This window comes from Notolabrus celidotus, chromosome 22 (assembly GCF_009762535.1).
Source record: "Notolabrus celidotus isolate fNotCel1 chromosome 22, fNotCel1.pri, whole genome shotgun sequence".
Classification (NCBI taxonomy): Eukaryota; Metazoa; Chordata; class Actinopteri; order Labriformes; family Labridae; genus Notolabrus; species Notolabrus celidotus.
The window spans coordinates 15007995-15035005 of record NC_048293.1 but is presented as its reverse complement, the minus strand read 5'-3'; the positions used below and the strand labels follow the sequence as shown (position 1 = coordinate 15035005).

General features: G+C 41.5%; 1 protein-coding gene across 1 annotated transcript; it reads left to right on the top strand.

The window, feature by feature from the left end:
* The first annotated feature begins 411 nt into the window (after window positions 1-411).
* On the top strand, window positions 412-18342 carry peli2 (pellino E3 ubiquitin protein ligase family member 2). The gene is made up of 6 exons (XM_034674851.1): window positions 412-741; window positions 9623-9752; window positions 13239-13340; window positions 14809-15006; window positions 15188-15376; window positions 15479-18342. The coding sequence occupies exons 1-6, from the start codon at window positions 665-667 to the stop codon at window positions 16055-16057; spliced, it is 1275 nt and encodes a 424-aa protein (XP_034530742.1). The 5' UTR covers window positions 412-664; the 3' UTR covers window positions 16058-18342.
* The last annotated feature ends 8669 nt before the right edge of the window (window positions 18343-27011 follow it).

Genomic DNA, 27011 nt, shown 5'->3' with positions numbered 1-27011 from the left:
CTTTGTTGAAAATATATGACCATAATGATACCACTATTTTCAAGATGTTGAGACAAAATGTGTGTATAACCCTCATCCTCGTAAGGTATGGGACACTGGAAACTTTGCAAACATATCAGGAAAAGTAAGATCCCTTTAAGAATTCCCAGATTGTACTCTTTGTTTACATAACACAGGGCGGGATCAATGGACCATGTAAGAGGGGGGGGAGTGGGGAGTTTCACTTAAATTACAATGATGCTGTGCATTTAACAATACCGTAAATGCTACATAATTCTAATTTAACAATTTGTATATTTTAAAACCATATACGACAACACTGAGGCGGATACTTTTGTTTAAGCACAGCCTATTTTATAACGACACACCCCTACACAAAGTAAAGAACAGGGGAATGGTACAGTCCGGCCCTGCTGCTCGCTGTTTTTGTATCTGCTTCAGAGCGGATTCAACCGCCAAGTAAGTTACGATTTGCCATGTCACGGTAAAGAAGTTTCAGAGCAGTTTATTTACAGGTAACTGAAACTGTGTAGTCACGGATATACATACCGCTAGACATTAGCTGTGAAATGAGAGCTTCTTTGTGTCTTTTGAGGGCAGTTTCTGGTGATTTTTGAGCCGTTGTTGTTACTGTAAAGCTACACAGTGAAGCTAGAGAAGCCTCATGTTTTCGACAAGCCAGGAGGAGTACTGCGCCCCGTCCAAAGACCCAGTCAAATACGGGGAACTGGTGGTACTTGGGTAAGTTAAGCCTTTCTGATATAATATAACATGCGACATTATTACTTAACAGCCTCCTCTGCGTGAACTGGAAGCGAGTATTTGTCTTCAGGAAGTTTCACAGGAGGGCTCCCACGTAGCTGAGTTGGCGACGTAACTGAACGTCATGTTAAAAATAGATAAGATGTGGATAATTTAGTTCTCTTTTAGTCACAAAGATGACTTCATACAAGGTTAGATATCTTCGAATAACTAAGATCAGGCTCAGTTGAGATTCACTCACTCACGTTACTCCACTAATCAGACACGTGCGCAGTCAGAAATGTGTACATTTGATCTTTATTTAGGTGGTTGTTGTGTTGTTTTCTTTCACAACCAGGGTATAAATCACTGTCTGGTTTGACAAGCTGATGTCCACTGAATAAATAACATTCTGCACAACTTGAGGAACTCGGGTGAAATAATTCCCACACTCAGCAACTCCGACCAAAGCTCTCCTTCCTACCTTAAGGTTGGATTCATGGGGTTTCAGGAATTCGGAAGTGGTGATGGTCCCCTCCCCCAGCCCTCAGGATTCTTCCTATTTTCATGACTATCTCAAGCTACACAACTTCACCTCTGTCGTCACGCTCACAGCACCTCAGGGCCGTGGGTTGTTTTTGTTTTCTAGATGCAAAAACTGTTGTTGCACACAGCTTGCTCATCCTTGCACGCAATTCTGCTGTTTGTATGTGTAGGTTTGGGACCCTGACATGGACCAGGTCTTAGGAGAATATTGTTTTACAGTGTGGGACGTGGATCAGGTTGGTTTACATCTCCATATAAAGGTAGTTTGTGATAACAAGCATTCTAGAGGAATCTAGGGCCTGGATTTTAAAGTTACTTCATCACATGCAATATTAATATCACAAAACTGCTGATATAGTGTAGGTTGGGGACCCTGACATGGACCAGGTCTTAGGAGAATATTGTTTTACAGTGTGGGACGTGGATCAGGTTGGTTTACATCTCCATTTAAAGGTAGTTCATGATAATAAGCATTCTAGAGGAATCTAGTGCCTGGAATTTAAAGTTACTTCATCACATGCTAAATTAATATCTAATATACTGCTGATATAGTCCAGCTAAACCATCCACAATATTACTCATAATAATCTAATTATTTATTGCATATGTACAGTGATATAAAAAGGAAGGCTGTCGCAGCCTTGACTGCATAGAAAGATCTTTTGTGAACACTTTTACATCGTCACAAGAGAAACATTGATCTGAAGGACTACAGCAGCCTTTAAAGAAGTCCTAAAACTCACTGAACGTTTTGGCTTTTTAGAAGAATAAATCTTCTTTGTGAAGGCAGAAAAACACTTGTGGATGATATTTTTTCCCTCTTTAAGTAATTTTTGTTTATATGTGTAAAGGCTAAAGGTACATCTTTCAACATGGGAAGAGAGATGTGGTTGGGAGATTAGAGTGGGGGTAGATGAGCAGATGACCAGTGACTGCTGTAAAAAGGACTGTAACCTCCATACATGGGGCGCACGCTCTTTCACTACTCAGCCAAACCAGCATTTATCATGCAAAGAATGTCTCTTTGTGGATTTTGATGCTTTATCCTTGATAACTCCACATTTAATAACTTTTGGTGCCAAACAAAGAGTGTCCACGGTACAACGAATGCCTGTTGTCATTATGAATGAGTCCAGAGCTGGGCGATATTGAAAAAGATGTTATTACAATAACATTTTTCATATCAGTCGATTATCGATCATTTTTGCGATAAATATCAAATCGTTCTTTAAAGGTGACATATCATGCAACATGGACTTTTTAATGGTTCTTTACCTGAAATATGTTTCCCTGGCATGTCTACAAACCCCCCGAGAATGAAAAAAATCCATTCTGCCCCTGTTCTGATTTCTCCACCTTTCTGTAAATGTGTGTGAAACGAGCCGTTTCAGACTTCCGTGTTTTTGTTACGTAACAACAATATCCGGTCTGTCACGGAGTCAGAGCTCGGAGCTTGTTCAGCCCATAGACTGTATAAAATAATACTGAATCCCTCCTCCGTTTTTCATTACCTGCACAAATGTGTGCTAACAAGGAGCTTAGGAGGGAGGCATGCTAGTTGTAGGCTGTCTTAATAAACACAAAGGTCGGTTTTACTCCCCACGTCTGCAGATTTGAAGATCTAGTGGATGATTTGTATTTATCATGGATAAGTGCTAGCGCTAGTTAGCATAGCCACATAGCTACATGTTCGTAGCTGTGTACCAAGACATGCGTCTACATACTGATAAATAAAACAACAAGAAACACTAAATCTGTGACTAATCCTTCAGAAAGGTCCTGCTACAGGCGCCTCTCCATCAGGATCAGATTCTGGATCAGATTCAGAGGGGGGAAGTAACGTGATCTCTGAGCAGCCGTGTATATTCAGTCAACATGTAAACATTAGATCAACGTGCTGGAGAGTCGAGGCACATCCACTTCCTGAGGGGGCGTGGTCAGAGAGAAAACAGAGTGTTCTGAGGAGGACTGAAGAAGAGGGGTTTTCAGGCATGCCAAAATCTGATTTCAAAGTGTTTTTTTGAGCATAAACTTTAAAGACATGTTTTGGGGACCTCTTAGACCAATATATATTGATGAAAAAAGCGTGATATGTCACCTTTAATATCACTCTAAAGGCAGATTTTTTTCTCCTTAGTGAAAGTTGAAGAAACCAGACGGTTTGTTAGCTTGTATCTGGGATTTAATGGTCGAGTAAATAGCCAAAATATCTTAACTAATGAAGTTTAGTGGCCTTTGTTGTTGAGCATGTTTTCACTCTGCTTTGAACTGGTAGGTTTTGCATTTTCTTCAGTGTCTCTGTCGCTCTTTTCAGCTGTGTTTACATTTCGCTCCAAACATCTTTACCTCTTACCCTACGACATGATTGGCTGTTCCATGCCGACTTCTTCTTCTGATTAATGTTGGGTGGGAACTAGCGTTTAAGACACACTCCCTATCCAGTGATTTGTGTAACTACAGGTTTAAATATATCAAGTTTTACATTTGTTATATTTATATTGAGAAAAATAATATTGCGATAACTATTGTTTTATCACCCAGCCTTAGATGATTCTGCTAATTGTTATCTTGACAAATCATCGACAGGTGATGGTAAATGTTAAATGGACTTGTATAGCGCTTTTCTAGTCTTTCTGACCACCCAAAGCGCTTTTACATTACTCGTCACATTCACCCATTCACACCACATTCACTCCCTGATGTTAGAGGCTGCATCAGTACCATCAGCACCATCCAACCATCAGTATTAGCTAATCTCACTTACACACCGTTGAACAACAGTGGGAGCAATTTAGGGTTCAGTGTCATGCTCAAGGACACTTCAACATGTAAGCTGGGATCGAACCGCCAACCTTCCGATTGATAGACGACCAGCTCTACCCACTGAGCCACGGCCGCCCCAAGGCTGTTGAAAAAGGCCTCTTACAAAGTCAAGACAGTGAGGAAGATGTTTTATATTTCTCTCTTTTATCAAACAACCAACTGTTAGAAATCACACCACACTCAGTGGACAGAGAAAACCTTCAATCACAACAAGTAAAGCGCCCTTCAGTATTAAATTCCCCCATTTACACTCTGCGGGCAGTTTTGGGGTTCAGTGTCTCGCCCAATCACGCTTCAGCATGTGGGCATGAATGACCTTGGATTGAACCATCAACCTTCAAACTTAGAGCGAGCCACAGCCACACCCTGCTTATGTTAGATCAATAGACTGATCCTGGTGAAAACACTCTTTGATATCTTTATTAATCTTCTGTACTTAGACAGCTTGAAACATGTGAGTGCTTTGGTTTCTTTAAGGTAGAAACATGATCACATCTTTTCAAACAGGACTTTAATACTTTTGGCATGAAGTCATGTAAGGAGTATTGCAAAATGTCAAACAATAGCTGCTAATCTGTTGATGGAAGAAACAGTCAAGGCAGTTTAGGTGGCATTACTGTACATGTCTTATCCTGCCGGTGAGTAAAACCTGTAGCACTGCTGTGTTTTTACAGATGAAACTGTAGCCACTTATTATTCTAAACAACCATGTTTGTGTTTATAAAAGGCAACAGCTTCCACCTATGTTGAAAACCCTCGCTGTGTCATCAGTTCTTGACGTTTGGCCAGCGCTGAAGCTCATATGGAAGTAATCTAAGCTTGAAATGAACATTTCGAGGTGTTTGTGCGATGGGAATTGCATATATGGAGTGTGGTTTTGTCCCTTGCCCTCCACCCATCCACCCATCCACTCACAGCCATACTGCTTATTACAAGGAACAAAAGTGCTGACTGCTTATTACCCGGGGCTGAACATGTGGCGTGTTTGAAGCTGACACTTTTGTTCTCTCTCCTGACATAAAGACACATATTTGAATCAGATGTGACGGGTGTATAATCACTACCATGACATCACATCCCATTGATAAAACTGATGGTAGACAAGATAGCTGACAGCACGGAACAAAGCTTGTTTGAGCAGCAGTTCCCTCAGTGGTTTGTTGTCATGACCGTGGTGGCTCTTATTACTTGCATGGCTGCCCCCCATCCCTGCTCGCTGCCTGGGTGTGTTGGCTCGGTGCTGGTCAGCGAGGGAGGGAGGGAGGGAGGGAGGGGTGGCTGCTGCGTTGGGATCCTGGAAATGAAAGGATGGATTGATCAGGACCCAGGCTTTGCCTTTCCTTTCCTCAGCTTCCTCTGTCCATTGTGGCGCAGAGACTAGGCCTATTGATTGAACTTTGAACATTTTCGCCAAAGAACCACTCTGTCAAGGAAGTGTACAAATCAACTTAAGGAACATCTTTGGTACGAACTGACACTGATTCTTAGGAGGCCGTTTGGAAAAGAATCCCTTTTATCGTAGACGATGAAGAGTTATACTTTTGTTTTCCTCCACTCCACAATGAGGTCATAGTGGAGGTGTAGGTGGGGCTGGTGCAGTGGCTTGTGCAATCTTCTATTAGTCAGCTGGATACTCAGAACCATGGCGGCTTGAATCTGAGTCAGCTGACTGATACTGTCTCTTATGGAGCGATATGTGTCTGAGTCTGACGCAGCTGGAAATGTTTACATATAAGGACTGATTACAATCAGTGAGATAAAAAAAAAGAATGATGAAATCCTTTTGAAACAGCGGAGGGCGTGTCTCAAACATGCTAACGTGGCTGTTTTGATTTACCCCTTGTAACTTTACAATCAGTGAAAAAGCAGAAGTTGGTGTTTTTCAAAATAAAAGCCTGTCTGTGATCAAAACAGGAAATAAAGTAAAATAGAGCAGGGGTTTCCAGAATGTGGGTTGGGACCAGGTGGCAACCTCCGGTCTCAAAATGTGAAGCCCATGCGATGCAATTCATCGCGGATCCGCTTGAGGCTGGCTGCAGAAACACTGGAAACCACATACACACCAATTCAAATAAGACAAACTTTGCAGCATTAATAAGCATGTTAACAGCCTGGTTAAAAAAACGGCTTGGCTCTACGTAGCTAATTTGCCCATGACTGACATTGACAGGCGGGAACACATAGCTGTTGGCTAGGAGGCACAAACCCCGCCTCTTTACCTCACATGTTGACTGGTTGGGTTCAGCGTTACCAATATGGCTGCCTCGACGATTGGCTTCAAAACAGCGCTCAGGAACAGATGGGTGACGTCACGGATACTACGTCCATTATTTATACAGTCTATGGTTGGGACCCCCTGGGGGGTCGCGAGACACAAATGAGATGTCTTCCATAAGGTTTTTTTTTTTTTTTAAAGTTGCTCAAATTTGCCAATTTTACCCATCATAGTAAAAAATATTGACAAAATTAGTAGCTAAAACCTTGAATAGAAAATGTAATGAGTTTTCTGCCTTTCTTTTTGCTAGATGACTAAGTTTAGGGTTAGTGAACAGTTGATTATCAAAATCATCAGCAGCAGTAGGTTAATTCAGACAGGCACAGGAAATACAGCCATATATAGGTAGGCTAATTTTCTTCAGACCACTAAATGAAGCCACATTAAACCACTTTGAGGGACAGTGGGGGACGCAAGTCTGTGGCACCTTTATTTTGGGGGTTGCTGGCTGAAACGTTTAGGAAACCCCTGAAATAGAGTGTACCTACACCCCTGCATTAAAACATATTGTGGATACATGCTGTATTATGAGTTGAGGCTACATCCGTAATACTTCTACAATATATAAGTCAATGCACCAGTCTGATACCACAGCCCGTCATCCCTCTTAAAACCAGCTTCCGGTATGTTCGATGATAAAATACACTGAACAGTTTGTTAGCTGCAAGAAGTGTTATCTAAGCCAAACAAATGTCAGCGCATTCACTCACATCTACATGTTTGAGAATCGCTTTCAGGAAGGAGAAAATGCTATCTCTCTGAAGAGTTGTCCTTGCCTCATCTGTAACTCCTCGATAAGGTCAGAGTAAAGGCGGCGCTGGTTCGGTGTCAGCCTTGTGCAAGGTTATATTACTCAGATGGATCCTCGGAGCCATGGCAGCCTGAGTCTGAGTCAGCTGACTGATAGCCCCCTCACATGCAGTGAGTAGTACAGTGTAGTTCCACTCTGCAGCATCATCTAACCTCTGTGCCATCCTCTGTGACCCTGTAAGGCCACCTTGTCTCTGTGCCACGCTAATAACGGTAATAACATCTCAGCATATCTTCCTCTCCCTCTGAAAACACTAGCCTTTCATGTTAGCAGGAGAGGTAGGAGGTGCTGTTGGATGCTTAGTGCAGCCCTGGAGGATAGGTGATATGCTGCACTCTAATAATCCCTGCTTGTAAGTATTGGAAGGTATAATCCACCGTCTGTCTGTCTGCCACAGGTCAAAAGGGAAAGTGATCACAATTAGTTAGAGCACAGCTTTATGGAGCTTGTCCGAGCTAATGTGACGTTAGTGTTTCCTAACATGACAGAATATTGTTCCTCTATGTGATCACAGATAATACACAGCATGTGTGGCATGTTTTAAAGAGCAAGGTTCACTCTCCTCTGCTTTAATGCATCATGGTAAAACACCACGCGTCATCATGTCATCCTGTTCTTTCTATTGTGAAATAGGAAGCTAAAGCGTCTATAGGCCTAGTTTTTATTCAGGTGGGGACTTTCTGGGACACATAAAATTAGAACATGTTAAATTAGCTTGCAGAAACGTGAGTTAAGATGAGGGCAATCATAAGCATTACACTCCAGGAAGGATCTACCTAAAGGTGGAGACCGCACAGGGTTGATGATTTTTTTTAAATTCTGATGATAAATCTACAAAAACAGCCTTTTTTTTCCTTTTTAGTCAAGGTCTTTTTATTGTTTGTTTAACAATTATACAAAGACCAACATAAACATCAATGTCTCATTTTTGGAACAATGAAACCCCCCCCCCCCCAAGCTCCTCTTTCCCAATGTGCCCTACTTAGTAAAAGAAAAAAATCAAAATCAATAGTGAGAAGACAAAATAAAATAAATAAACAAAACAAACAAGATACATATATGCATATACACACAAATATATACACATACACACATGTCTGCATGTACACACATAAAAAGAATAAATAAATAAGTACAAAGATAAATAAGATCAATTAGATAAATAAGAGATTACCTGGAATGTCTTTGGGTCATCGGCTCTAATTTATAAAATCAAAAACAGCAAATTTAACATTGTTTATTTTGATATATTTGAGTTATTTGGTTGCCAGAGTTTAAAAGAAACTTTAAAGAAACCTCTATGTGTCAGTAATCAGTATTAGAATTAAAATCCCAACCTTGAAACAGTGTGAAATGTAACCCCATCAGTCCCCTCATACGAACATGTATCAGGGATTATTTGTCGTTTTGCTCCTGCTGTCAGTTCATCACTTGTAGTTTTGTCCACAGTTGTATCCAGACCTTCTCGAGCTCTCTGTGGGTGGCTTGTCCTACAGGCCAGCCTTGTGCACTGTGCTGACTGGGACCATGTGTTTCCATGCCTGGCCTGCCGTGTGTAGACATGGGACAGGTGGAGGGTCTCGGGTGGGAGGTAGGGAGGTAGGGAGGAGCAGAATGAGGTTCTTGTTGCCACTGTTGGATTTATTTTGAACTAAAAACAGGAGACTGGTCAGGTGGTGCAGTGGTTTGTGGTTGTTCGTGATCCGCAGTGTTATGCAAACCTGAGGCTTTTGATAGAGATATTTCTGTTGTTCAGAGTGTCTGCTCAGCACACCGTGGTTTCATGTGAGTGGGTGACAGAAGGTCCGTGTGTTGGATGAAGGTAGAGCATGGGGTGTCCCAGCTGTAGGAACCAGCTGGTGGGTGGGGAGAGGACTGGTCTACCGGAAGGGGCTTCTTCATTCACAAGGAGCTGAGACTTCTTGTTCTGTAGATGCTCCTCTGCGTCTGCTGAGTCTTTAAATTATTTAATCTGAGAACTTTTTGTATCAATGTTCAAAATAATCAGCCGAGAGAGAAGAACGTGTTTGAGTCACGTGAGGCGTCTCTCCACCCCGACTGTGCATCCCTAAAGTGACAGCAAACCTGACGTGCATCTTAAACCTGCTCCTGCTGAGAACACTAAGCAAAAGAACAGCTGCAGTTTACAGAGAGTTGGCTCCCTGAAATCACAAGTACCAGAGTGCATTATGTAATAAGAGACATTATCCAAGGTAATGCTTACATTGTTAATAGTGCGCATTCGATTGCCTGTGATGTAATGCGTGGCAAAACTCCCCTCCAACAGACACAAATATTTCTAACTCCCTATCTATGCTTGTCAGATGATTGAAACAAAACCTGCTCATCTTATCACATCTTTATGTAGCAACAGAACCAGTTTACCTTTTCATAACAAATGTTTTTCTGTTCTCCCCCTGTGACAGGTACAATGGCTCTCTGCCGAACGGAGATCGAGGTAGAAGGAAAAGCAGATTTGCGCTGTACAGGAGGACCAAAGCCAACGGTGTTAAGCCAAGCACTGTGCACATCCTCAACACACCCCAGGCCAGCAAGGTACTACATATGAAACGTGCTTGACTTGAACAGAGATAGATGAGTCATTTTTAGGAATGCACGATATTGGATTTTTTGCCGATATCCGAAATGCCGATATTTTACATCTCATTTAGCCGATTACCGATACTGATATTTTTTCCGCACACCTAATTGCAGAGATCATCAATTATCTTCTGTTTTGGAATTAGCATACAGTATTATGGTGACACTCAACAAATCACATTTGTTATGTAATATTCATTTCTTGTGCAAAATAAGAAAAATACTTAATACTGAAAACTGCATATTTATTTATGACAGTTGCTTTCAAACAAAACTCATACAGAAATATACATCCTACTTAAAACTGGGATGATGTGAAAGTGCAACTGTACAGCAATTAAACCCAAATTAAATCAAATGGTTTACTCTTTGACAGTACATTTGCCTAAATTAGTCAGCTACATGTACCTTACAGACTGCTGCTTAAATTCAAATTCAACTTAACCCTCCTGTTATGTTTGTTTCTCAGGAACAGCAATAATGTTCCTGAGTCAATTTGACCCGGGCTAAATTTAGTTATCCAAAAGTGTGAAAACCCCAAAAAATCCAAATAAACAATTTTTTAATCTCATTATTTACTCCATTACTAACCATTTAAATCAATATTTAGTGCAATGAAGTTCTTTTAATTCTCACAAATCATGGCTCAATGAGGATAACTCGTTTTCATGAAAATTCATGTTGAAACTTCAAAAAGTGAAATGTAAGTAGGACTCCCTTGCAGAGAATCTCGATATGTTTTGCCCCTCCCCTGCTGACAAAGAAACAATTCTGACCCCTTTTAGCCTCCACTTTGACTACCAGGTCAAATTGACCCACAAACAGTATCTGTGTAATATAAACATGCAGGGGGGGAGGGTTGCAAATATGTGAAATTATCCATTTTATTTTATGTTGATTACGCTTATTAAGCCAAGCAGAATAAGTTTCATACCAAAAAAATACTTTTAAGATTTGATTTTTGATTTTTGAATTTTGAAATGGGTCAAGCTGACCCGGAACATAACATGAGGGTTAAAACATGAGCCCAACATGTGTGCAGCAGCCCATTATTTTATCGGTTAAAGCTGCTGTGAGGAACTTTGGTTTTGTATCGATTCTGGCGCCCCCCTTGTGGACAAAGTGATACCTCTTATCTCTTGTCCTATACATGCAAAAGTAATGTTTTCAACTAAAGCCTCATCCTGTTGTGTTCAACAGTCAACTTTATCAGGCAATGTGATTATTTTCCATGAAAACAGTCAAATAAAGGCTGTTTCTGAAGTGAGATGTCCATCATCTGGTCTGACCCCTACCCCCCCAGGGCGGTTTCAGGCATTAAAAATTACAACAGAGAAGTAGCCAGTGTTGCTGTTGATGGACTTGTTTGCTCTTGAAGGTTATAAAGAGGCATCAGTATCATTTTCAGTCTGTTTCTCAGCCAGTTGAAAACTCCTCACAGGGCCTTTAAGTATATCGGTGTCCGATAGTTCATTTTAAAGCCAACATCGTGCATCCCTAGTCATTTTCCAATATTCTTCCACACTTTTGATTTCATCTCATGATTGAACTCGGCAGATTTAAAGTAGTGAGAGGAAAATCTTTCTGAGAACAGCAGATTGGTGTTTCAGAGATTTCAGTAGCTTCATGGAACGTGCAGTCAACTCCTTTACATTGTTTTTGGCAGGCCAAAAATGTTGACGTTTCCAGTACAATAACTGCAGCTCTTGGCCCGGGCCTCATAGCTTTTCTTTGCACAGGAGTGCCTCACAGAAACTGCCCCGTCGAGTATAACACGTCTGCCTTGCTGCATTCCTGCCGTTGGTTCCCAAGCAAAACTGCTAAACAAGCTGGAGGACCTGCTTACCTCTGCACCTCTTTGAGGCCAATATTTCAGACTTTTGTTGAGTTTAGCTGGATTTCTCAGAAAGGCCCTCTGGTTCAGGTTACTCTCCCTCTTTGGAACTTGACTCCTGATTTCTGTGGAGAGGTTCTTGTGCAAAACAGGCCGTTTCTCTGCTGAGATTGTGCTTCAGTCAAGGTTCCACTGGAGTGTTATTTTGGACTGTGAAACACGGCTAAATGTCTCAGCTGATTCTCCCTCCAGGTCGTTTCTGGGACAGTTCACTCAGGTCCATTCGTGCTGCAGACAGAGACGGTTTCAGAGATGGGAACTTATGTTGTCCTCTTCCCCTTTCCTCTCATTTCCCCTCTACCATCCTGTTACCAGGCCTGAGATTAAGAGGGTAAACTGAGGGGGAAGCTGCTTCTGTTGCCTGACCCTGCACGTCCCAGTGGTACACAAGGTCAAAAATAGCCATTCCTTCAAAACAAGCAGTGTAATGACCCTGACTCTATTTTGAGGAGAGCCTCTTTTTTAGTAGACTGTAGCTTGAACCCAGCCATGTTTCTCTTCTTTTTCTAATATTTTCTTTCCTACTGCCCCCCCCTCCAGCCAGCTCCAGCTCCCTCACAGTGTAGCAGTGTCGTACAGATGAACTGAGACTGCTCTGTGGCTCAGGCACTGAGAGGGGAAGCTCACGTGTCTGTGCACACTCTGGTGTTCATGACAGATAACGTGGAGCTCCCATGATGCCACTGCTTGCCTTCTATTCAAATCATGCCCCTGCTTTCCCGTGTCCCTGCCTGATCTCAATCATTGTTCATGTGGGATTGTTTGCATTGACCTTCGTTAGGGAGGTCAGTCAGCCTGTGGGTTTATTTTTAATTTCGCCCCTTCAGCTGAGGGGAGGGGTGTGTGACATTCTGGGCCTATGTCTATGTTTTGAGAGTCCTGTATACAAAGTTCTCTGGAACAGGTGGAGCACCATTTGTTTGTAGCGGCACAGTCGAGACAAGACTGCATGTGATGATGACATTTGTCCCCGTCTGTCTCTGAGGTTACAGCAGAGTGTGGCAGCAATGCTGACCCACTTTCTCTCCCCCTCTCGCACGTGACAAAAGGAGAGGAGGAGGAGGAGGAGGAGGGAGGGGAGCATGTTTGGGAAATGGAATTCGTCAGATTAGAGCCGGATGATAGTGGCATGTGGTAAAGTGTTGATGGGAGCCCTTTTCTGACCGACACAGTCCACCACTGCACCGGCCCAGGCTGTTCAGCTGGTGGGCGAGCTCGTGTTAACTGAGGCCAGTGGGCAATTTATGGTCACTGTCATGGGAGTGTGACTTCACACGCTGCTCCTCTACCACAAACTCCGGCCTGAGATCTTTTTAGGGAGAAAATACATTAACAGTCGTACATCAATGTCGAGAAGGCGGGTATAATAAGCCCTGAAGATGAATGAAACCTGTATTTTTATCTCTGCAGCAATGCAAGAATTACATTCAGCATGTAGATCAAACTTTTCTAATGCTGTCATATCCTTCAGCAGCTAGAATATGTACATTTGTTTGATATGCTGTCATAATGTTTGTATTGACTTGTTCTTGTTTGACATGTTTCAGGCTGTGAACTGTAAAGGCCAACACAGCATCTCCTACACACTGTCCAGGAACCAGACGGTGGTGGTGGAGTACTGCCATGACAAAGACACAGACATGTTTCAGGTACCAAACATTTCACTTCATATTCAACTAGGGGGCTAACCATTCTTTTTAACAACGATTCCATTCGTATCATGATTCGTGGTTGCCGATATGATTAGAGGACGATGTTGGTTCATTGAGAACGATATGATCCGTAACGATTCAGTGACTTGAAATCGATTCTGTAACTTCTTAGCCAAAAATTCAACCAGTGGGACATGATACTGGACAGTCCTAGATTCCTGTTGTTTCTTGTAAGGGAATCAGGTATACATTAATTATGGATATAAACAAACAAGGCCTGAGGCTTCTGCAGAGCTGATGTTACCTTGCGCTGCTGCTGCAAGAGGCGCCTGGACGGCCGGCGTTGTGTAAAATCCCATGGCGCCTTAGAAGGTGGTTGGATAGATTTGGCATGTTGTCGCTGTACTTTACTTGACCTTTACATATCCTACAAACAGCGAGCGACTTCTTTGTTGTAATGGTGGATTGATCATTTCTCGCTCGCCGGCTTCTCCTCTGCCATCCGCCATGCTATGTTTTACGTCACAGACAGGCAGCCTGAATTGAGTAACTTTTTACGTCTTTATCATTAAAAATGCAAAAAAACCCACATCCATATGAAGTTGTGCCATGCTTAAATCCAATGCTTTATTTCCTAGTGTGGATAAAATCAATTTATTACCTTTTAAAACGATGTTAGATCGATATATGCCGTCAGGAAGGCCAGCTTGCCGAGCATAGATCGATGTGGTCCAATCATAGGAATATAAATCCACACATCGATGTTGTAGATAAATCGTTACTCCCCTATATTCAACCCTTCAAAAACAGCTGGACCTCATAAGGATACAACTTACTTGTTGTTCATGATGCAAAAAATAAATAGTTTCTTGCTTTGTGTAACAACGAAAGCATCAAAACAATGTAACAAGCAGTTGTTACGTTTTCCTTAAGACATGACTTCCTACACTGAACCGGGGACTTCATGTGACTGAGAACTGTTCTGTTTGTGCCTTAATCTGAATGTAAGGCGATAAGTTAGAGACCTCAGGAACAGCAGAACTGCAGACACAGATTTAACCCTATATTATGTGTGTGTTTGTGACTTTAAGGGATGAAAAAAAAGAGGAAATGAAAAAGGGAAATGCTTATTTTTATCTTTTGTTTGTTCAGCTTGAGAAATGTTTGGACATTGTCAGGATGAGCTCTGTGGACTGTTTGAAAATAAGTCACATTTTAGTTTTGATGTGTCTCAGTATTTCTCTGATGTATGTTTCATTGGACAAAAATTATATATTATACTTTTGAACCTTTCATACGCACAAACAAGACAGTAACAAACTGGTTGGTTGGTGAACCGCCTGGGGAATCAGAGCAGGCGGAAGTTGAAATGTCTGCAGGGAACCGCAGAGTGCCAGAGTGGTGTCAATGCATCACAAAACACTGTATAATAATGCCACTGATTAATTACTGTGTTGTTGTGCAGATTGGGCGTTCCACTGAGAGTCCCATAGACTTTGTGGTGACTGACACAATAGCGGGAGGCCATGATGGAGAGGAGACTCCCATCACACAGAGCACCATCTCCCGTTTTGCCTGCAGGGTTGTCTGTGAGCGTAACCCACCCTTCACTGCTCGGATCTTCGCAGCTGGTTTTGATTCTTCCAAAAACATCTTCCTCGGGGTAATTACTATTTAAAGCAGCGTGGTGTATAAACAGTGTTTTTATTGCTGTCACAGACAGGATATCCAGTTTGTGCCTATAAATCTGTGAGTTTGATCCAGAAGGACAAATGCAGTTTCTTCACTCGTGTTGTGTTTGAAAGTCAGTTTGCATCATCATGCCTGTTCTTGTTGGCCGACAGGAAAAAGCCGCAAAATGGAAGAATCCTGATGGTCACATGGACGGGCTAACCACCAATGGTGTGCTGGTAATGCATCCTAAGGGTGGCTTCACAGAGGAGTCAAAGCCTGGTGTCTGGAGAGAGATCTCTGTGTGTGGGGACGTGTACACGCTCAGAGAGACACGCTCAGCGCAGACTCCGGGCAAACTGGTCAGTAGCTTCATTCAAACAGCAAAAGTGTCACACAATCAGATGTTCTCCACTTCAAAATGTAAGTGGTGATGGCTAAATGTGCATCTGCTTCATCTGCAGGTGGAGAATGAGAGTAACACACTGATGGACGGCTCCCTGGTGGATCTGTGTGGAGCAACTTTGCTGTGGCGCACTGCCGAAGGCCTCTTCCACACTCCTACCCAAAAGCATCTGGAGGCTCTCAGACAGGAGATCAATGCAGCACGGCCACAGTGTCCCGTAGGTCTTAACACGCTTGCCTTCCCCAGCATGCAACGCAGCCGCGCCCTCTCCTCCCTGGAGGACAAGCAGCCTTGGGTCTACCTTGCCTGTGGTCACGTTCACGGCTACCACAACTGGGGGCACCGCACCGAGCACGAGCAGAGCGCCCAGCGAGAGTGTCCGATGTGCCGCGTAGTCGGGCCCTACGTGCCTCTGTGGCTGGGCTGCGAACCGGCCTTCTACGTGGACACTGGGGCCCCCACGCACGCCTTCGTGCCATGTGGACACGTGTGTTCGGAGAAATCGGTCAAGTACTGGGCTGAGATCCCTCTGCCCCACGGCACCCACGCCTTCCACGCCGCCTGCCCCTTCTGTGCCAGCCAGCTCAGTCTGACTCAGGGCTGCTCCAAGCTGATCTTCCAGGGCCCGGTGGACTGAGCAGAAGAGTCCAGCTCTAGCGGAGAGGATGAGACATGAATGCCAACGTGCTGTGAAACTGTTCGGATTATTTTATGCTTTGTTTAGTTCATGTCTGCCGGCTGTGGACTGGAGAAAGTTCTGCTCGCATTCTGTGGATTCTTTATGACAGGGAACCATTACCGGTTGTTCGAGGCCTCTTGTGGCTGCTTTGAGGCCTCTGTGGGATACAGAGATTTGAGGCACACAGGACCACAGATGCCTGGCTCCTCTTGAATGAAACACTGTTTTAGCCGTGCTGCCAGCCTACTGCTTTGAACAAGGCTGCAGCGATCGGATGTTTTTTTTAACTACAATGGCTGCTGGGATTGCATCATAGGGCCACAGAGTCAAGATTGTTGAAGGAATTAATTGATTTTACTCCTGAATGAGACTGAACCAAAAAACACTGAGAAGATTTTGTTGGGTCTGTTTGGAGTTAAGGGGTTTTTAGTTCAATTCCTGGTGGGGTCTGAGTCTTTACAGAGCCAGACAGCTGGACTGTTGGCTGGGAGAAAGCACCGGAGGAACTCTGGAACTCTGGGATAAAGTGTTCCCCTCCTTGAAACCCTGACATCACCTGCTCCATGCAGCTCTTTGGATTTTTTTTCTGTTGGTTGAACAAACTTTGAGGAGGATCCTAAGACTTTTTGTGTACAGAGATATAATCCAGTGCCTCAAATCCCATTCAAATGTGGGAATATTTTTCTTAAATATTTTGTCGAAAGGTAAAGGGAGAGATAGTTTTACATCCAGAAGACACAAGGAAAATGCAACCCACACAGATTCTTCTTCACGTTTTTATCTGACTGAAGACGTATTTTACTACACAGAGGCCCTTATTACTGTTTTATAATGCAAATGTTAATATATTTTTCTCCTGCATAAGTGATGTGTGAGAGAGTGTGAGCATTAATGTATGATTGTGTGTGTGGGTTGGACTCTGTGGGCTTTGTTCAAATCGCCCTGCATCATTTCACCCCAATTCCTGTTTTATGATCTCACCCACCACCGAAAAGAAACGCTACCGGAGAGAACACAGGAGAAAAGCGACCTTGCTGGGTTTGACAATGAATGTATCGATACACATCTGCTCTCCTGGCGGTGCTTCATTTTACACAACTTGCTTTCTGAACGGCTGTGCTGTTAAAGGTATGGAGTATTTTTGGAAACTGTGCTACCATCTGAGTCAGCCACACCTGCGTGCGTGTTCCTGCCCCGCACACATGTACTGTTTTCAATCTGCACTGTTGTTAGCTTTATCCCACGCTGGGTCTGATCCAATGATTTCTCCGCCGTCGAACCTGGGCACAGTCTCAGCAGCATCCAGAGATTATACCAAATATAAGGAGGAGCTGTTTTTCCTCTCCACACGAGCGATGGAACGTCCACTCTGTCGGCTCCAAAGTGTTTCTGTAAACACTTCTAAACCCAAACTGCTGCTACGGTGGAACGGCGACAGCTCTGGATTACAGGCGAGGCGATTTGCAACCAGATGCATGGAAATAATGATATTATCGCACACTATGCCAAAATTAGCAAGTTCTATTGTGTGTGGATGAGTCAAGTTGTCCAAAACAAAGCAGCGGATGAATTGAAACTAAAGAATCTGGGACGAATCTGTGCATTCTTCTGTGATGTTCGCTCAGCAGACTGTGCCCATATGTAGAGTGTAGTTGAAGGCATTAGTCTGCCACTATCTTATGAAATATATTTGATTATGAAATTATGAAATATTGAGGGTATTGTTCCTATTCTAGCATTCAAATTTTCTTCAGGATTGCATTAAAATGAATACAAATCACAAGTGTAGTTACAGTGAGAGTTCACCTTGACTGAAGCCTTCTTGACAGCTGGAGCATTTCTCTGTTTCTGTTCCTTCCTATGAGAAACATACCGAGCTATCTTCAAGGCATCAGCAGCTTCAATCTTATCACAGAGCATTTTTCTGAATGGCTTGTTTGCTTCAGATTTGATGTAACTGCCAAGCAGGGTTGAGTACTAAGCCACATAATGTACAGTAGCATTCCTCTCCAACACTCTGAGCTCCGACACTGTGCTGGTTTGCTTGAGACCGTGTTCTGTAACAGCTGCCGAGTAGCCGCCTCAAACATTCCTCCTCGGTAAACATGGGTGGGGCCCTCGGTTCACCCAAGGGCTTGTTCTATGATTTTTGTCTCCTACAGGAACTCTGTACACAAGCCATAGAACGCACTGATGCTCCCAATGCCTCCTTTGCAAAGAATAAAATATTTTTTAAAAACTGACTTGCTTGTCTCTCTGATTTTCACCTCTCTCAAAAAATATGACAGCCATGTTGAGTCGTTCTATTTGTGAATCTTCTCCCTTTGAACTCCACATGTATCAGCTGTGTACACACAACACAGCAGTTATGTTAAGTTACATGTGTGTTTCATCATTCCTGTCTCCCTGCTCGCCAAACTTGCTCTTTGTTGTGATAGCTCTATCAAACACACTCTTTCTGAAGATAACAGACACTGTGTTCTTGAAGTTGCATTTTATATGCATTTCATGTTATGTCTTATCAGCCACATCTTAATGTTTCCCATACAAAATGACTGCATGGGCCACATTCCATCCATGGTGTTTACTGCTGGCTGTAGCTTCCCTTTATGGCCACAAGAGGACACTGTTTCCTCAACAATAGAGGTCTTGGCAGTGAGCCCAGACTACTGAGCCTGCAGCATCCAGTAGCCAAAATACACAGCAAAGAAATGGAAGTTTGATGTTTATTATGAAAAAGGCCCAGGATAAATACATCACACATACATTCAATCAAGAGAAATTAAATTAAGTAAATCAGCATGCTTTAAAATCCTCTATATGTGCAATTACATTACCAGAGGAAATGTATGTTTGCTACATTTTTAAGGTTGGACATCTACTGATTAATCCTAACATATATACGTGTTTACGTTTACATTTCTACAAATTAATTATTCATTTCTCAGATTTATTTCACATTTAAATCCTGGCATCAAACATGGCTGACAAATAAGCACAGTTGTGAGCAGTTTTTTAGCTTTTATTTTTATGTCTTTGCAAAAAAATATTGCACGATGCAGATGATGATGACATTTTCCATCACTCGCATGTGACTTCCTCTCTTCTATAATAAGGGCACATGAAAGGGATTTAAATACATAACATGTCAGTTAGGCGTTCGGAGAGGGAACGGAGCCGTGGGATGCCTCGCTTCCTAATTAACATTTTGCTGTAGATGTGCGATGGGTTCATATGTCTGCACACTTGCCTGTTTTTCTGAATGACAGAAGAGACACTGAAGGTGACAGCATGCTAATTTTGAGATCACTCGGTGGCTCCCCTGCCTTAAGCAGGCCAGGGTTATGCAAATAGAAGTGGAATGATACAATATTTTTTTCTTGAACCGGCTTCCTGGATGAAAAAGTGAGGTTCATGTGTTATATTGACGTAGGACTCTGGATAAGATTGACACAAACCTTGGTACTTCTAGCATAACCTTTTGGGAACCTCATTAACTTTTCCCCTTCTCACAGCCACATGACTTCATTTCACAGGATCCTCATTTTCAGTTGCATTATAGTGGCACTAAAAAGTTCCTTTATGGAGAGCTAATGCACCTTTTATTGCCTCACAGAGTGGCTGACCAACTGAAGGCCAATTCTGCAGGAGCAAAGCAATGAAAAGGAAACTTATCCATGATCCTCTTCTCTAAAACGCCACAACTTTCTCATTTTATGAGAGCAGATTGGGGAGATGGTGGAGCGGAGTCATAGAAATCCAGACTATTCGCGTAGAGCTTCAGTGCAGTGTTGGGAGAAATAGTTTGCCAATGAATACAGTGAATAAACTTTTGATCTTTTAGGCAATCTCCTGCATTTATTATTGCTCCACACTATAAAGTTGAGAATAAACACAGGTGACAGATTAAAATGAATTTATATCAAATCAGAAGACATCCATCCCAACTTTTTGCTCCTAAAAAGTAGAAATATCTCCAATCAAGCACTGATTATTTCATTTCCTATCAGTAGACCCTGCTCCCTTGATGGCACCAGAAGAGTAATCTCATGTTAAATGAAGTTGAGAACCCTTTTAAGGAGTAATAAATGTTTCACCACATTCAAAGTGTGCGCTAATTGCACAGCATATGATGCAATAATATTATACTTAGGAATAACTTACACAGCATTAGCTATATTGAGTATGGTATGGCTATCCATACTGTCTGCTTTCTTATATAAGTTAAAATTCTGTTTGCATTGAATAAACCTTAATAGCAGGGACGGATCCAGTCTTTTAAGTAGGGTGGAGCAACTGCAGGAATAACTTATGCATATGGGTTGCATAAAGTGTGTGTGCACTGAAACACTAATGAATAATATTTATTACCCTTTCTTTTTCTAATCGTATCAATGCTGACAACTAACATAACATTTTGAAGATGCTATATTCCCATTTAAAGATTAAAATAAATAGACATATTATTAGTTATTATTTGTTTGAGGGGTATGTTGTTTCTCTCTTTATTAGATTTATTAGACAGCTGAAGACAGACAGGACATGTGGGGAGTATAGACTGCTGCAAAGAATCATGGCCTGGAGTTGAACCAGTGAAATCTGCAACAAGGACAATAGCCTGTGTGTGAGGTACTCGTACTAAACACCCCTCCATTCATTTTTATAACTAACTTTAAAGATAAATATAACTCACTGGTAACTTTCAAATCTGGCAAGATCAATTCTTTGAGGATACGTGTGTCCAAAGTCACAACTTAAGTCAAAACAAAAGTGCAAAGAAAACTAATAGTGGTTGTTTAAATAACCTTAGTGGTTAAGTTTAACATAAGTCCAACCTCTAACAATCTTTAGAGTTTTGGGGTTGCACCTTGGGACGACAATCTTGGTTCACCCCTCTGGATCTGCCCCTGCTTCCCACTAACCTGAAATATAAGATTCCACAGGTGGCTGCAGGCTGTTCAGCATGCTATCAACCAGACATGTTTGCTGGCAAGCAGAGGGTTCTAATAGCTACCACAATTACCCAGCATGCAACTGGGGCAAATTATACTGTAGGCTGATTGTCATCCGTAAATAAGAGTTAGTGCTCTACCGCTCATGGAAATTAAGAAACAGCACACACGACTCTAGGATTTGAATACAGGAGACAGTTGTTTCCTGATAGTGTAAGGTTGGCAGCCATATTTTTCAACTCATGGCAAAATGTTCTCTCTGTTTAGTGAGCGTTTAGTCAATCTAAACAGTTCAGGAAACACCCTTCTTTGTCCTAATGTCAGACGCCTCACACAAGATGCTCTCTTTAAATTAAAGAATTTTATCAAACAACATCTTGACTTCTTTTTCTGCTTTAGCTTTCGGTTAACATTGTGGGAGTAGCATTACACAATTCTCACCATATGCCGTGCAGTTTGAAGAGGATTATGATTATATCAGGCCTATTTACTATTTCACGTGGCTCTTGATGACACTTTGCACTCAGCCTACTCTGCTTATTACTTTCCCAATGAATAACAATGAGATGTCAAGTAAAAGGCAAATAGAAACAGGCTAAAGAGAAGCTGATACAAATATGTTCATTGGAACATATGAGGGGAAAACAGGTTTGGAAAATCAAGCATCAAATTTAAACAGTAAGGGTGAACCTCTTATAGCCTCTGATGCCCCCTTTTCCTCATATGGAGGCACATGTGGCGTCTTGCCTACTCATCCAAACAAGGGGACAAATGACTTTAATTATGGAGTAATTGCAGAGTCTTGTGTTAATTAAATCTTTATCAGTTCAAGTAAGTGGATTTCTCCCACATGGAGACCATGCAGAGACACACTGTCTTACCCCCCCCCCCCACCAGCCTCCCTCCTTACTGCTCTGTCTAAATTTTCCTCCACCACCACATTCTGAGACCATCTTTCATCCCCCCATCTCCCCCTTTCTCACCCCTGGGTGTCACACTGAAATTATTGGGATTAGAGTCACTCATGGAAGGGGCCTGTTTTACCAACTCTGTCAGTCGCCAGCTGTTTCCTTAAAAAATACCATAACAAACATGATAGCACTGACAAGGGGGGAGTGTCCTCCGCTGGAAAATGAGATACCAGATTTATCTCAGGTTCCTGGTGTTTGACAAAATTGAATCCTCTCATTTTAATTGCTCTCAACGAGGTGTGCTGCTCCGGGCGATGCAAACACCAGCTCTGTATGTTGTCCCCTTGTTCTCCTCAGACTATTATGTTCCATTGTGCAAAATGCCGATTATGATTTTCTTTATCCTTGTCATCTATCTTATTTAGGATCATTTAGGTAGCCACATGTTACAAAGGAACAGCGGTCGGCCCTGTTATTACGTGTGTTTGAGTCCCCTGCTTCCTGTAATGAGAACAGGATCACAGAGGAGAATTAATCTCTCTGAAGACTTGTTCACTTGTTCAAGGCTGCAGCATACTTTGAGTAAAATGAAGGAAAATTGACTTGTTTTGTTGATTTTTTATCTAAGGTTTGGAATAATATAACAAACACTTGTTGTATGTGCGATATATTCTGTTTGAGTTTATGATTGGAATATTGTTTTATAGTTTTCAAAGGAGGAGAGATGTTAGCATGATAGGAAGTCAAGGTTCTCTAGATCTGGTTTTACTTTGAATGTGTTGATCGTAAGAAACTAACTTTGTTTACTGTACATATGCCATAACGATCATAAAGCAACTTTGATGACCTTTTATGAGGACCACATTATGTTGTGCATAAAATTGTTATAGTATGTGTTCATTACAGGAACTCGTATTGGAAAGGGCTCTGATATAACCTCAGGTTTACTGGTATAGACTAGTACAACAGATAGGAGATAAATTCTAGATTCCCTCAAAAAAAAACTACAAAAGACATCTTTCTTTTTTTAAAATGCAGATAATTATAAAGCAGTAAGGCTTATTATGGCTGCCATTCAGCAATAACTGTTTTAGAGTAACAAAAAAAGTTGCTAGCAGGGTGTGAGACGTTTTTTGTAGCTAGCATAATGATAGTAATGAATATTTTCCAAAAACACATTTTAAGGCTGTAGTCTTTTCTTTTAACTTAGGTTATGATAATTTAGGCCAGGAGAAGAACCAAATAAAGCAGTTAAATGTTAAAAATCTGACTCTCAGACGACACAGGACATAAAGAGCTGCAGCTAAAGTTAGCGTAATGTGTTTCTTGATGCTCAGCTTGTTCTCCTATTAGGAGTCTATTAAGGTACAGAGCCAAGCCAAACAACACTTTTTAATGTAGTAGGTATAATATAATGTAACGTGATAAATTACATCATTTCATCTTCTTTCTCTTGAATGAGAGGGCTAATCTTTTTGCTAGTATTTTGATTTTAGGCTTCAGAATTGGTATCAGGAAGGAAAGTATAGTATCTTATAGTTTTGACTAAAGAAAATAAACTGAGCAGTCACACTTAAATGAAACCCCACACCACAGTTCCTGACTTTTTTTTAACAGTATGTGAATTTTGGCTTGTGGACCCTCACAGTAAATGCATGTTTAGTGGTGTGAATGTTTATGGGACCATGAATGGGTCTAATATGACTGTGAAGCAGATTCAAAAGGGGCTTAACTGGATTACACCTCATTTCAAGGATGCTTAAGGTAAGATTAAAACAGATATGTGGTAAGTGAGGGAAATACAAAATCAAATAGATTGAATTTCACTCAGTGGTCTCGTAAGCCACTTGCTCATGCATGTCTATCCAGTGTGCATTTGTGTGAAAGCAATGAGTTTAAAAACATCAGCAATCAGAGATGCATTTATGTGAGACAATATGTAGATAGTATGAGTAAAAGAGGATTCAGCAGAGGAAACATATGCACATTTCAAACAACAGTTTTGCTCTGTTGGACCGTCACAATTCATCATTAATGCCCTTTCTTATCTCATGCTACAAATCCCCAGAGCTGGAACATTAGAAGTCTCTAATCACACACACTGGCACACATTCAGTATATGTGTTTATGCACTCTAGCACCCAACACACACTCGCACACATACATAGACAGAAAATCACTTATACACACACAGAATCTGTAAAGATAATGAATTTAATACCACTGCTATTACAGTCAACTAATGTTTGTTAATAGCCTGGTGCCATATGGAACTAGGGCTGTATGGGTAATTCCTATGTTTGGACAAGCTGTCAATAATAAGGCCTTACATTTTCTGGTTGTATTAGGGCAAAGGGTGGGTGTTAATCCAGCAGACTTGTCTGCTGCTAAAATGGGAGCTATAGGCCTCTACAGTTTTATCTCTCCTATCTGAGCTAAAAAATGTGTTCATATTAGCACTTCATTGCTGTTCGTTTTGGCCTGGTGCAACACTTTGGCTTTTTATGGCATGGGGGGCTAATCGAAGTGCTGGTTTTTAGTTAGAAGACTTTATGACGTGCCTGATTACCCCCTCCCTCCAACTCCCCAAATTCACTCCATCTCCCCCTCAACCTCCCCCTCTGGCAGCACTGCAGCCCAGCGGATAACCAAGCGTGGATTAGCGGTGACATCACACCGAAGAGATGGCTGAGCCTGAGTGTGAGGAAGGGTGAGTACTTGGTTTTCAGTGTGTGCGTGTGTGTGTCGGATGGGTGTGAGTGTTATGTGTGTGTTCAGGACTGATTAGACGATGAGGGTGGTGGTGAGAGGGAAGCGAGGATTAGAGAGCCATCCGAGAGTTGCCTAGGTGCTGACACCACTCCACCTCACCAAGGGCTCAATTTACTGAGGGATCAGACTCATTTACGGTGGGCTGGGATTATTATCAGTTCAATAGGCCAATTTCTTTATTACAGTCACCTCTCAACCTGTGAAATATGGACTCTTGTGAGACAATTATAACTGCATTTATCTTGTTTTAGTTATAATCTGGTGCTCCTCTTCTCCAACTAATTGTGTATCAGCAGCTTTAAGTAGTATTGTAATGCTTAAAGTAAGTACTCTCACCACACATAACTACCTTTGCTTTGTTTTCCTCAACTGAAACGTGATGACATAAACTAATCTGATGTTATAACCTAGATCTGAACACAAATTTTAATTTGAATCCTTATTATGAGACAAAACACACGTAGTGCACTTTTTTAAAGATTGTTTGCCATAAACTGGGAGTAAAGAACCGAACCAAACACTGGAAATGAGTGGTGGATACTTCCTCTTGTTTTTCTGCTATAATTTTATGTCTATTGTTTTAAGAACATCATTCAATGTGCCATTTTTGTAGCATATTGCTGTTCTTTGTTTTCCTGTCTATGTTGTAGTGTGTATTTATTCGTCCCTTCAAATGCATATGACATTTTTGGAACATATTTTCACAAATGATAAGATCCAGAAAAAGTAATCACACAAAGACAAGCCTTGCTTCAACACAAAGAGAACAAGTAAAAAAAACACTGATTTATGTCAAATGTCAACTCTCTTCAGCTGACCTGTTTTGAAACCCTCATAATGCATCGCTAACCAAATCTCTGAGTAAGTAACAAACTGAGACAGCCGGTTTGACTGCATTTACAACAAAAGAAAATACTGAACAGAAGAATGTATAGGAACTGCATTCAGTCAGGTATGTTTCTTTGAAAGACATGTTGTGCAATGTTTGAGGACTGGAAACTGCTTTTACAGTTGCACACAAGTATTCACAGAAACATGAACACTTACACAACCACAATTTTTTTTGAAGTTTGGGAGTTTATCTTATTCTATTCATTTGAAGATGGAATTGCTTGGCTCCTATAGCAAAGTAAAAGCTGGGATTAGATCTTATTCATGTCACGTCTATCAGAAATCAGCACCAATTAAGATCAAAAGGAGATTTGTTCGATTTTCTCCCTTTCTTATTTGTGACTCCTGAGAAACAAACACAGTTCGATCCCACAGTGAGTCCTGTATGAGTTATCTTATATATTTCTCACTGTTGTCTCATTATAGGGTGTGTGACTGTGTGAGTTCTCAGATTTGTCTTCATATGAAAGGTTAGTCTTATTATCCAAGTTCTTATAAATGTCTTACAAATGCTCATTCCTTGATCTCCACTTAGAGAAACAACACGAGACTAGTGCAAGCCCTCAAATGTGTCTTATTATGAAGGTTAAGTCTCTTAGAATGAGCTTAAAATTGTCCAGCAGATGCTCTTTCCAAGATCACAGATTAGAGACAAATGGGAGTAGTTCATGTTCTCTGGTATGTATTAATAATAATAATGGAAAACACCTAAGTTATGTCTCTGCGCCATTCTCATGGGTGGCTGATGGGTGTCCATTTTCTGTTGCCTGGCGAGTTTTCATGCACTTCTTTCTGATACATTCTTTTTAAACTTTAATTACACATGATTGGTTCACTAGGCTGTCACAGTTATGTTTCAGCAACACCCTCTTTTACTCTATTCACACATCTTTACTGATAATGGGTCAGGTAAAATGAATTACATTTTTAATAAAGACTTTTCATGAAAAACATATTTATTACAACCTATAAAGTGCATTGACTTTTGCTAATTAGTCATCACTTTTTTTAGCCATATGATAGTATGGGCATGTACCTTTTTTCCCTCACTCCCATGGTGGAGGGCCCTTACGTGCCCAGGGGCCCCTGGGAACATACCTAAAGTGCCCATATGGTAGATCTGGGGCTGTATTTTACACACATGAATCTGTGCAAGTCATGTCAATGTTGTACAATTCATATTCAGAGTTAAGACAGTCAATTGGAGTACTTGAACAAGAAGGTGATAGTTTGAAAACAAAGTTAATTGTTTTTATTTCATGAGTAAAAAATGCCAACAAATTCATGGACAAAAACAGACAAGTTCAAAAAAATGAAAAGGGGAATTAGCTTCAAGTGTTTATTATGCAGGCCTACAGCTATAGGGACAGACCCTCCCACTGTCAC

Excerpts from the sequence above, each read along its gene's own strand:
- peli2 (XM_034674851.1), top strand. The coding sequence starts at position 665 with ATGTTTTCGACAAGCCAGGAGGAGTACTGCGCCCCGTCCAAAGACCCA. Across the intron at positions 9,753-13,238 it reads ACACACCCCAGGCCAGCAAG|GCTGTGAACTGTAAAGGCCA; the intron begins GTACTACATATG and ends GACATGTTTCAG. Across the intron at positions 13,341-14,808 it reads AAGACACAGACATGTTTCAG|ATTGGGCGTTCCACTGAGAG; the intron begins GTACCAAACATT and ends GTTGTTGTGCAG.